Source organism: Hyperolius riggenbachi, chromosome 9 (assembly GCF_040937935.1).
Source record: "Hyperolius riggenbachi isolate aHypRig1 chromosome 9, aHypRig1.pri, whole genome shotgun sequence".
Lineage (NCBI taxonomy): Eukaryota > Metazoa > Chordata > Amphibia > Anura > Hyperoliidae > Hyperolius > Hyperolius riggenbachi.
The window spans coordinates 218,854,350-218,867,546 of record NC_090654.1 but is presented as its reverse complement, the minus strand read 5'-3'; the positions used below and the strand labels follow the sequence as shown (position 1 = coordinate 218,867,546).

Genomic DNA, 13,197 nt, shown 5'->3' with positions numbered 1-13,197 from the left:
TGCAGAGTTCTGCTTTGCTACTGAGGAGTAGAGATGTCTCGAACCTCCGATTTTCGGTTCGCGAACCTCGAACGCGAACTTCCGCAAAAGTTTGGTTCGCGTGAACTTTCACGAACCGCAATAGACTTCAATGGGGAGGCGAACTTTGAAAACTACAAACATTTATGCTGGCCACAAAAGTGATGGAAAAGATGTTTCAATGGGTCTAACACTTGAGTTTTTGCATGGCGGAGTGGGATACATGCCAAAAATCCCGGGGGGGAAATCTGGATTTGACGCACAGCAGCGTTTTAAGGGCAGAAATCACATTGCATGCTAAATTGGAGGCCTAAAGTGCTTTAAAACATCTTGCATGTGTATACATCAATTAGGGAGTGTAATTAGTGCACTGCTTCACACTGGCAGACCAGACTCATTGTGTAACGCACAGCAAACAGCTGTTTGTGTAGTGATGGCCATGCTGGACTGGTGCGCACCAAGGCCAGAGTGCAGGCGATAGCGGTTTTCAAGCCCATATGGTCGCCAGGCTGAGGTAGCTCAATGATAGAACAACAGTGACTGTCCAGCTGATCGAATTTGGTCTGTCCACAATGAAGCAATGACCTTATTATCTTTGGTGTGCCCCCCCTCCACCCCGAGACACTCATATAACCGGCAGTCATTGCTTCATTGTGATACGCAAGCCCCTTCACCGCGGCAAGGTAACGATCATGAAGGGGAATTGACACATGTACATGCCTTTTGTTTTGTTGTTGCAGCTGCAGTGCAGCCAGAAAAATTAGGCAGGCATGTACACGCAGCAGAAAAATTATTATAGCGGCCTGGAGTCCTGGACCCTGTTGGTGATGGCGGAGAAGGCAGTCAAGCGGCCTGCAGGCAGAGATGCTGTGTGGGGACCGACTTAGTCTTGGGGCAGGCAGTCACACGGCGTGCAGGCAGAGATGCTGTGTGTGGGGACTGACTTAGTCTTCGGGCAGGCCTGACCGTGCTTTGCAGACCACATGGTCAGATGGACCCTTGACCCAATGGTGTGTGCCAGAGATGACACCACTTGCCTTTCAACATCACGGTAGAGTTTGGGTGTCACCTTTTTTGAGAAATATTTGCAGCCTGGTATCTTCCACTGTGGTGTACGGCTTTGCTTTTGTGTGCTGCTTTTCCTCAGGTGGTCATCCCATTGTAGTTTGTGCTTTGTCATTATGTGCCTTCGTAAGGAAGTTGTTCCTACACGGGTCTTGGTCTTTCCACGGCTCAATTTTTGGTGGCAGAGAGTACAGATGGCATTGCTCTCATCTGGGGCAGACACACACAAAAATGTCCACATCGCTGAGCCCTGGGGTGATGGCACTTTGGTGGTGGTGGCCGACTGAGTGTTAAGTGGGGTGCCAGAATCAGAGCAGGAGGAGGCTGAGGAGGATGAGGTGTTCTGTGTTAAATAGTCAACTACATCCTAACAATCTTGGGGGTTGATGGCACGCGCCTTCTGAACACTGTACTTTGGCCCAGGGTCGCACGAAATCACGACAGCACAACCTCGAACAGACCTGCCGGGTGGCCTACCTATGCCTGTTTTGCCCATATTGAGGGGGAGGGGGGGGGTGAAGTGAAAGGGATGCACAGACTTGACTAGTACAATGTGCAGTCACACGGGTGCAGTGAACATATATGCAGTGGTTGGTATTACAAATGTGCAGCTGTCACACACACGGGTACCGAGAACAGGTGCAGTGACTGGTATATAACACTGCGTGCGCTCACGTAGGTAGGTGCACTGAACAGGTAGGTATGCAGTGATTGGTATTACAAATGTGCAGCTGTCACACACATACAGGTACCGTGAACAGGTGCAGTGACTGGTAAATAACACTGCGCGTGCTCACGTAGGTAGGTGCACTGAACAGGCAGGTATGCAGTGATTGGTATTACAAATGTGCAGCTGTCACACACACAGGTAGTCACTGAATGTGCTGGGCCTGGCAGTGGCACAATAGGAATTACCAAGGGGCCAAGGGCCAGCTGCGACTGACTGACAGGGCTGTATATGCAACAAGTGTCTGTGGGACACACAAAAAAAATGATCACAAGAACAACATTAGCTCTCAAAAGAGCTGTTGAGGGGTGCTTTTTAGCAATAAGTATCAGCAAGGAGCAAGCTAACAAGCCTAACAAGAGCCTAACTAAGCTTTCCCTATGTCTACAGCAGGTTCCTCTCCCTTCTCTAATTACTGCAGCCACAGGAGTGAGTGAAATGGCTGACGCTGCCTGCATTTTATAAGGGGGGGGGGGGGGGCTCCAGGAGGGAGTGTAGCCTGATTGGCTATCCTGTGTCTGCTGACTGTGATGTAGAGGGTCAAAGTTGACCCTAATGATGTAGTATAGGGGGGGGGGTCGAACGAACGTGAACCCCCGAAGTTTGCGTGAATAAATATGGGTGCGAACCGTTTTGGCCATCTCTACTGAGGAGATGCTTCCAATACCAGCAACTCTGCATTATCACATTTCATAAAGAAAAGAGAGACATTTAGCAGGTAAGTCCTGCTTTACCATATACAGTTAATGTGAATTTGCTGTCAGGGTTTATTTGGGCTAGCATCCTCTTTCAGTAGAATGGTTATTTTTACACCATGTTCTCTGTACACTGCTCAGCAGCACTTGTATAGAGCACATTGACTGCCATCTAGTGGTAAAATAAAAAGTTTACAATCAGTTTTAGTTTAGTTAATAGTTTTATTTTTTACCTGGGGCTTCCCCAAGCCCCCTGCAGCCATCCTGTGACCTCGCCTGTCTTCCACTATCCTCCGGTCCCCAGCCTCGGGTTAGTTTTATTTTTGCCACGTGCATCCTTGTATACATTCCTATCCTAAAGCACGTCCTGTGCAGGTGCAGTAAGAGAGACCTTGTACTGTGCCTGCAGAGGACGCACTTGATGACGAGAACGCAAACAATGATGCGCGTGGCCAGGGACCAACTCAGCTAACAGAGTACCAGAGGACAGAGTACCCAGTTAAAGTATGGAGAGCCAGAGCCACCAGTAGCTTTTGTCATGGGCAATGATGAACAAAAAAGGTAATTGGTTGTGGCAAATATAGTAACTTTAATTATCGATGGCCATCAATCTTTTGGCTGGCCTATGCAACTTTGAAATTATACTATAACAATTGTTTCAGGGATGTCTCCAGTTTCACTATTGGTGATTTATTCCTATAACATAAATTATATCTCACAGGCCTGTATTTACCTCACAGGAGCCTACAGGCACAGATGTCCTGGTACCTTGGACTTCACCCTTCATGGACCTAAAATCCCCCACAGAACTGCACCACAAGTGTGCTGGCTGTCCCAGCTGTAACTTCTTCCTTACTTCCCTTTTCTGTCATACGTAGATACAGGCTCCACTTAGTATTAGGTAGCCAGAAGTGCCCTCAATATTAAGTAGCTATGTGGCCCCTAAGTATTAGGTAGCTAGTGGAAACTCAGTATTAAGTAGCTAGAGGTGCCCCTGACTGAAGGGAGAACTTGATAGTGGAATACCGAGAGCAGGGTGAGCTACCTTTCATTTACAGGTAGAAAAAAATGATAGCCCGCTGCACCAAGGGTGAGTGTAAAAAACTTTTTCTTTCTTTATTGAATTATCAGTAGACACACAAAAGGCTGACGCGTATCAGAGCTCTGAAAGGCTCCTTAATCATAGCCAACATACATAAATTCAGCACAGGTTTAAATAGTCGGGTGCCCGCCCACATTGAGCATGGCTATCCCTCTTAAAGTGACATATACATTAGTTACATTTAAAATGGCAGAACCAACATACAAAGATCAAAAGGTTAAAAACCAATGGTAAATTGTTCCACATCAAGATAAGTAAACAGCCTAGCAACAGACATAAGTTTATCAAGCAATATGGTATACAAAAATAGGATACTGGTAGGGAAAGAAAGGGGGAGAAAGAGGGGAGAGGGAAACGGAGAGGGGGGGAGGGGGGGGGAGAGGAGGAAGGAAGCAGGCAAAAAGAAACCCAGAGGGATTATGTTCTTATGTCATATGTTAAACTAACATCCATTTTAGAATTAAGACCCGCAGGGATACGTGTGCCCAGTTTCCATATCCATAGAGCCTCCCGTTTCAAGAGACATCTGTATAAGTCACCTCCTCTGGGTGAACGTGTGACCCTCTCTACCCCCTGAAAAGTAAAACTAGCCATATCCCCCCCGATGTTCCCTCAAAAAATGTTTAGATACGCTAGAAACCTGGGTAACAAAAGCTTCATTCCTGATGCATCTGCCTGGTCCATTATAATGCTCTGAGATGCGTTGTCTCAGGGGGCGGGTAGTGCACCCCACATACTGCAGTCCACAAGCATCACAGGTGATGAGATAAACAACATTGCTAGAATTACAATTAATGTATTGTTTCATTTCAAATCTCTCGCCCTTAAAAATCGAGAAAATATCTCGTGTCTGCTTGTGGACGCGACAGTACCTGCAGGTGCTATACCCGCATCTATATGAACCCTTGCAGGTCAACCAAGTAGGAACCGGCCTGGGAGAGCTAGAAAAAAGGCTCGGAGAGAGACGGGTCCCCAAAGTGGGGGCACGCCGTGCAGAAAAAGCACATCCTTCACCCAGTATCTTGCGGAGTTTGGGGTCCGAATGCAGGACCGGCAAATACTTCTTCACAATGTTGACAATTTTATTGTATTCTAAACTATAAGGAGTAGAAAAAGTAAGACTCCTTCTTTGCTCAGTCCTGCTTCCGGTTCCCGCGCTCAGCAGATCCTGGCGTTTCTTGCGCAATATCTGCTGTCTGGCTTTACTAATTAATTGGTCACTATATCCCCGCTCCCGAAGCCTTTCCTCCACCACATCCAACTCCTGCCCCAAAGCACTAGGATCAGAACAATTACGAGCTATTTTCAACATCTCACCATAAGGGATTGCCCTCAGCGTATGGCTAGGATGGCAACTTGTTGCAAGCAAAAGTGAGTTGCCGGAACATGCCTTCCTGTAGGTCTGCGTGACGATCCTGCCCGATGTCTGAGACCCACTCAGAGTAAGATCAAGATAATCTATCCGAGTGGGATCACAACACATGGTGAAAGATAGATTAAAATTTCATTTACACTTTCATCAGGAATCTCATCAAACAAGGAGGGAAGGAGGCACTTGGGGAGAGGAGTGAGCCACCTTTCCATCATCAGGCACCTGTAGGCACGTGCCTACAGTGCCTTATGGTAAATCCAGCCCTCTGATATCTCATCATAAAGACAGTAGGATTGATGTTTCAGTTTGCATTTAAGGTACTTGGTAGTCATCATTTTTCATCCTTCCTCCCACCCTTGTAAAATTCATATTTTCCCAATTTGTATTAATAAAGCTGTATTTTAACTATAATAGTTTGGTCTGTCCCATCCTTTTTTCTGACATAATTGTTCCTTTATAAAACAGGTGTTTCATCTGCATTTAAGTAGTATTGGTTACGCAATAAATGTTAACAATAATCCATAGAATCCCAGTTAAGGTTTAAACCAGGCATGGGCAAACTTGGCCCTCCAGCTGTTAAGGAACTACAAGTCCCACAATGCATTGCAGGAGTCTGACAGCCACAGTCATGACTTATAAAGGCAAATGCATTAGGGGACTTGTAATTCCGTAACAGCTGGAGGGCCAAGTTTGCCCATGCCTGGTTTAAACGCTGTGTTTAAGATCCGACCTATATGTTTCACAAAATTATGTCAGAAGCAAATTACAGATGTGCATGTTCGCTATCCCTAAAAACTTGAGTAAGTGATTGGCACAGTTGCAAGACAAGACACAGAACATTTATATCACGCTTATCTCCTGGCAAACTCAAAGCACCGGAGCTGCAGCCTCTAGGATGCACTTAAAAGGGCAGTGCTAGGGAGTTTTGCCCAAGGTTTCCTTTCTAAATTACTTACTGAACAGGAAGAGCCAAGATTCAAACCCTGGTCGCCTGTGTCAGAGGCAGAGCCCTTAACCAGTACACTAGGCAGCCACTTTTAGTTGCAGACTCAAAGTGGCCACACAAGATACAATAAAAAGATTACATTTTACAGTCATTTGAGACAAATGATCATTTCTACAGAAAAATCAAGTTTCTTCTTTATTCAATTAAAAAAGATTGAATTTCCCATTTTTATTGAGACAAGTCTGCCAGGAGTTGCCGATTTCTATGATAAACTTTTATTACAATTAAATGGTGTACGCTAGATTGTCAATATTTTGATTTAGAGAACCAAGCAATTTTTTTTAATCAATTTTTTTTTATATATAATTGGGAAAAAGTTGAACACGTGTGTAATATATTGGCCAGATTTTTCAAATGTTACAATCAGTCAGAAAATGTGATTGCATTTCTTGAATTTAAAAGAAATATACACAAAAAATGTATTTTGTGTGGTTACCTTTACAAAGAGTAGAAGTTTGATTTTAATATGACTCCTCTCATTCCAAGCACCTTCTTACCAACTAATCAATTATCCCGTGCTTGCACTGTGCGCCACCAGGTGGAGTGGAGGTGCATTATTCTAGCCACCTGCTGCCCAGTAAAGATGGTCCGAACCCCTGATTTTCGGTTCACGAACCGGGTTCGCGAACTTCCGTGAAAGGTTCGGTTTGCGCAAACTTTCGCAAACTGCAATAGACTTCAATGGGGAGGCAAACTTTGAAAACTAGAAACACTTATGCTGGCCACAAAAGTGATGGAAAAGATGTTTCAAGGGGTCTAACACCTGAAGGTGGGGCATGGATGAGTGGGATAGATGCCAAAAGTCCCGAGGAAAAATCTGGATTTGACGCAAAGCAGCGTTTTAAGGGCAGAAATCACATTGAATGCTAAATTGCAGGCCTAAAGTTCTTTAAAACATCTTGCATGTGTATACATAAATCAGGGAGTGTAATTAGAGTTCTGCTTCACACTGACACACCAAACTCACTGTGTAATGCACCGCAAACATCTGTTTGTGTAGTGACAGCCGTGCTGGACTGGTGCGCACCATGGCGAGAGTGCAGGCCATGGCGGTTTTCAAGCCCATATGGTCGGGCTGAGGTAGCTGAATGACAGAACAACAGTGACTGAGTGTCTAGCTGATCAAATTTGGTCAGTAGTTAGCTAGGCATAGGTAGGAGTCCCAGTATAGGTAGGTAGGCATAGGTAGGTATCCCAGTATAGGTAGATAGGCATAGGTAGGTGCCCCAGTAGTTACAGTGGGTTGCAAAAGTATTCGGCCCCCTTGAAGTTTTCCACATTTTGTCATATTACTGCCACAAACATGAATAAATTGTATTGGAATTCCACATGAAAGACCAACACAAAGTGGTGTACACATGAGAAGTGGAACGAAAATCATACATAATTCCAAATATTTTTTACAAATAAATAACTGCAAAGTGGTGTGTTCATAATTATTCGGCCCCCTTTGATATGAGTGCAGTCAGTTGCCTATAGACATTGCCTGATGAGTGCTAATGACTAAATAGAGTGCACCTGTGTGTAATCTAATGTCAGTACAAATACAGCTGCGCTGTGAGGACCTCAGAGGTTGTCTAAGAGAATATTGGGAGCAACAACACCGTGAAGTCCAAAGAACACACAAGACAGGTCCAAGACAGGTCAGGGATCAAGTTATTGAGAAATTTAAAGCAGGCTTAGGCTACAAAAAGATTTCCAAAGCCTTGAACATCCCAAGGAGCACTGTTCAAGCGATCATTCAGAAATGGAAGGAGTATGGCACAACTGTAAACCTGCCAAGACAAGGCCATCCACCTAAACTCACAGGCCGAACAAGGAGAGTGCTGATCAGAAATGCAGTCAAGAGGCCCATGGTGACTCTGGACGAGCTGCAGAGATCTACAGCTCAGGTGGGAGACTCTGTCCATAGGACAACTATTAGTTATGCACTGTACAAAGTTGGCCTTTATGGAACAGTGGCAAGAGGAAAGGCATTGTTAACAGAAAGCATAAGAAGTCCCGTTTGCAGTTTGCCACAAGCCATGTGGGGGACACAGCAACCATGTGGAAGAAGGTGCTCTGGTCAGATGAGACCAAAATGGAACTTTTTGGCCAAAATGCAAAACGCTATGTGTGGCAGAAAACTAACACTGCACATTACTCTGAACACACCATCCCCACTGTGAAATATGGTGGTGGCAGCATCATGCGCGGGGGTGCATCTCTTCAGCAGGGACAGGGAAGCTGGTCAGAGTTGATGGGAAGATGGATGGAGCCAAATACAGGGCAAACTTGGAAGAAAACCTCTTGGAGACTGCAAAATACTTGAGACTGGGGCGGAGGTTCACCTTCCAGGAGGACAATGGCCCTAAACATAAAGCCAGGGCAACAATGGAATGGTTTAAAACAAAACATATTTATGTGTTAGAATGGCCCAGTCAAAGTCCAGATCTAAATCCAATCGAGAATCTGTGGCAAGATCTGAAAACTGCTGTTCACAAACGCTGTCCATCTAATCTGACTGAGCTAGAGCTGTTTTGCAAAGAAGAATGGGCAAGGATTTCAGTTTCTAGATGTGCAAAGCTGATAGAGACATACCCTAAAAGACTGGCAGCTGTAATTGCAGCAAAAGGTGGTTCTACAAAGTATTAACTCAGGGGGCTGAATAATTACGCACACCCCACTTTGCAGTTATTTATTTGTAAAAAATGTTTGGAATCATGTATGATTTTCGTTCCACTTCTCATGTGTATACCACCTTGTATTGGTCTTTCATGTGGAATTCCAATAAAATTGATTCATGTTTGTGGCAGTAATATGAAAAAATGTGGAAAACTTCAAGGGGGCCGAATACTTTTGCAACCCACTGTAGCTAGGCATAGGTAGGAGTCCCAGTATAGGTAGGTAGATATAGGTAGGAGTTCCAGTATAGGTAGGTAGGCATAGGTAGGTGTCCCAGTATAGGTAGATAGGCATAGGTAGGTGCCCCAGTAGTTAGCTAGGCATAGGCAGAGCCGGGACAAGGTCCTCCAGCACCCAAGGCTGAGACACCAAAGTGTGCCCCTCCATCCCCTCCCACCCCACCTGTCACACACTGATTGCTATTACACTAAGAGGGCCACAGGGCCCACAACCTACCTAACACCTTAATATCTAGTTATCTGGCTTGCAGTCGCTGCTATGTATCCCCTTTTCTTATTTCTTTCTGCTTCATACACAATTAGGAATGACAACTGAATGAATTGTGCGCCTCCTCCTACACTGCGCCCTGAGGCTGGAGCCTCTCCAGCCTATGCCTCGGCCCGGCCCTGGGCATAGGTAGGAGACCCAGTATAGGTAGGTAGGCATAGGTAGGTGTCCCCGTATAGGTAAGTAGGTGCCCCAGTAGTTAGGTAGGCATAGGTAGGAGACCCAGTATAGGTAGGCAGGCATAGGTAGGTGCCCTAGTATAGGTAGGTAGGCATAGGTAGGTGCCCTAGTATAGGTAGGTAGGTAGGCATAGGTAGGTGTCCCTGTATAGGTAAGTAGGTGCCCCAGTAGTTAGGTAGGCATAGGTAGGTGTCCCAGTATAGATAGTTAGGCAGGGCCTGGCTGGCACAGTAATAACAATTACCAAGGTCCAGCTGCAACAGATAGGGCTGTATAATGCAGTGTCAGTGGGCAACACAAAAAAAAAAACACATCAGGAGAACATTAGCTCTCAAAAGAGCTGTTGAGTGGTGTTATTTTAGCAATAACAATCAGCCAGGAGCAAGCTAACAAGCCTACAAGAGCCTAACTAATCTTTCCCTATGAGAGTCAGCAGCTGTCCCTTCACTAATTAATGCAGGTACACGAGTGAATTAATGGCCAGCGAAGCCTGCCTTTTATAAGGGGAGGAGTGGCTCCAGGAGAGAGTGTAGCCTAATTGGCTACAATGTGCCTGCTGACTGTGATTTAGAGGGTCAAATTTGACCCTAATGGCACACTATGGGGGCGAACGGAACTTCCGTAAAAGTTTGCGTTACATGGCGAACGCGAACCACCGGAAGTTCGCCGGGAACCATACGGGCCATCTCTACTGCCCAGTGCCTGCCTTGGTTACCGGCTTGGTTACTGCTCATAAATAACAGTGGCCTGAAAGCTTGCATGGTGTCACCTAGTTTCTGCTGTATTACCTTGTGCCTGTTGTCTGTCTCCTGCTCTGAGAGTTACAGAACACAGTGAGAGTTTATTTTGGAACACTAAAATTTGTCAGAAACAATCGAAATTCCGCTGATCAAAAGTGAGTAGACAAAACTGGTGTAAGTGACAGTGAATATATTAGACATGTAATTAAGTAATGTACTGTAAGAAAGAGTCACTTGACGTTAGAAATGCATAAGCATTTTATCTGGTTAAAAGAGTTAAAGGAGAACTTTGCAAATCATTATCTTAGACATTATATTACCAGGAGGCCAACATACCACATTTTCTATATAGTTAATATAAAGAATATCTAAACAAGTCTATGAAATGATTACCTTTTATCAAATGGAGTGTCAAAACCTGGTCCTAATCTGTATGTGATGTTCAGCCTTCCTCTCCAGGTGCTTGGAGCTTCCACACCAGACATCTTACTAGAATAAACACAACACCTGAGTACTGTTTGCATTTATATGCAATAAATGGGTTTTGATGAGTGCAACACTCTTCTGCGGTACTCACCTCCCCTGACCAATAGAGGGTTACGAATTGACTCAATAAAACCTTCCTATTTGCCAGTTAATTAACCAGCTCTTATAATAATGAATCAGGCATCCAGTATGGAGCAGTAACCTGAAGTACTTCAGTTTTGCTAAACACTTCTAAATCAACTGCAGAGTATATCGCAGCAGAAGCTGTGATCTCACCTCTCCCCTGGAGTCCAGGGCTGTGCTTCTGCCTGTCCGCTTGGCCTAGTGCCCAGCTTCTCCTACTGCATGTAGCATGATTACACGCGACATGAGGATAGTGAGATTCTGGCACTAGAGGACAAGACAAGACAAATAACATTTATATTGCGCTTTTCTCCTGGCGGACTCAAAGCAGACAGTATAGTCACACAGGCACAGTGCTGGACTCCGGAAGGAAGGCCAGCGGACAGCTTCTGCTGCTCTAACTCTGCATTTACACACTGGGCTGGGGGAGTGCAGGAGGGGGACAGGGACATATAGTGGCACAAGGGGACATAAGGAGGCACGGGGGACAGAGACAGGCACAAAGGGGGACAGAAGGAGCCTAGGCACAGTGGGACATAAGGATGCACAGGGTGGCAGAGGTAGCACAAAGAGACAGAATAAAGCTCAAGGGGACAGAAAAAGGTATGGGGACAGAGGGAGGCACAAGGGGACAGGAGGAGGCCTCAGGACCAGGAGTCACAAAGGGAAACAGGAAAAGGCACAGGGGGGCAGAAGGAGGCACCCAGGGGGCGGGAGGAGGCACAAAGGGGGACAGAAGGAGGCACAGTGCGGGACAAAAGGAGGCACAAAGGGGGACAGAAGGATACGAAATGTGGAAATTTAATTTCCACAGAATCTGAATGAGCAAAGTAAATAGGATGACAATTGGATTTGTTACCAAAAGTAAACAATCAGACTCTATTCTAGCTAATAGCAGAAACTTAACTGGTTTCCCTGAAAAATGTCTAATTTTGAAAAAAAATGTCAACACAGTTATTATTATTAGTAGTAGTAGTAGTTGAGATTGAACACAGTGGAGACATTACCTGAGATACTTGACTGCATCATTGTAGCCTATTGGAGTTATTGGGATCTTTGATATTACAATATCTTTTTCGTTCAAGAAAAATGCAGAGTCTAAAAAATAAAATTGGTTTCCAGTTTCAATAAACTCAACCAGCCACTGAGTAAGCTATGCACCACATTACTAAAAAAGAAAGAATGTAATTATGTTTGTTTCACTACTTATGCTAGGTACACACCTTACGTTTTTGTGGCAGATAGATGGTTCGATAGATAAATTCCGACATGTCCAATATTATTTCCGATATTTATTTTTATGTAAGAGAATCGAGTGGAAAATCGAGCGGAAAATTGATCGGACGGAAAATTGACCGAAAAAACGCATTGTGTGTACCTAGCAGTACTTTTACTATTTCTAAAAACAAAGACAAAAGTGTAATTTTTTTGCAAGTTATTTATCAAAAAGTAGACAAAGTCATTGTTTAGTAAAAATGTAATAATTATTCATTTTGGCTCAGTAAAATCCATTTATGCCAGTGAGTGAATTGACTACACTGCGACTGTTGATAGAGATTGAGGGCTGCACCATGACTGATGATAGAGTTTGAGGGCTGCATTGTGATTACTGACAGAGATCTAGCGCTGCACTGCGACTGCTGAGAAAGGGCTGCACTGTAACTGCCAACAGAGATTGAGGGCTGCACTGTGACTGCTGACATAGGATGAGGGCTGCATTGCGACTACTGACAGAGATTGAGGGCTGCCCTGTAACTGCTAACAGAGATTTAGGGCTGTACTGTGACTGCTGCTAAAAGAGATTGAGGACTGAACTGTGACTGCTGACAGAGATTGATGGCTGCACTAAGACTGGTGAGAAAGTTCAAGTGATGTACTATGACTGCCAACAGAGATTAAGGGCTGCACTGTGACTGCTGACAGAGATTGAGGGCTGAACTGTGACTTCTGACAGAGATTGGGGTGTGCACTGTGACTGCTGACAGAGATTGAGGGCTGCACTGTGAGGCCTGGGGCACACCAAAACCCGCTAGCACATCCGCAAAATGCTAGCAGATTTTGAAACGCTTTTTCTTATTTTTCTGTAGCATTTCACCTAGCATTTTGCGGTTTTGTGAAGCGTTTTTGGTGTAGTAGATTTCATATATTGTTACAGTAAAGCTGTTACTGAACACCTTCTGTAACAAAAACGCCTGCAAAACCACTCTGAACTGCCGTTTTTCAGAGCGGTTTGCGTTTTTCCTATACTTTACAATGGAGGCAGAAACACCTTCGCAATCCAAAATCTGCAGCAGCCCGGGAGTATGCGTTTCTGCAAAACGCCTCCCACTCTGGTGTGCACCAGCCCATTGAAATACATTACCCAAGCGTTTCCACATCCACAAAAGGATCGAAAAACGCTGCCGAACTGCTCTGGTGTGCACTAGGCCTGACTGCTGACAGATTGAGGGCTGCACTGTGACTGCTGACAGAGATTGAGGGCTGAACTGTGACTGCTGACAGAGATTGAGGG

General features: G+C 45.0%; 1 protein-coding gene across 1 annotated transcript in view; it reads right to left on the bottom strand.

Annotated features, from left to right (window-relative positions):
* LOC137531888 (putative N-acetylated-alpha-linked acidic dipeptidase) overlaps positions 1 to 13,197 on the bottom strand; it is a 217,217-nt gene that overhangs the window by 160,071 nt on the left and 43,949 nt on the right. The window contains exons 6-7 of the mRNA XM_068251892.1: positions 11,693 to 11,783; positions 10,470 to 10,565 (exon numbers count right to left, since the gene is read on the bottom strand). Coding sequence (XP_068107993.1) covers positions 10,470 to 10,565; positions 11,693 to 11,783 — 187 coding nt within the window. The remainder of the gene's footprint in view (positions 1 to 10,469; positions 10,566 to 11,692; positions 11,784 to 13,197) is intronic.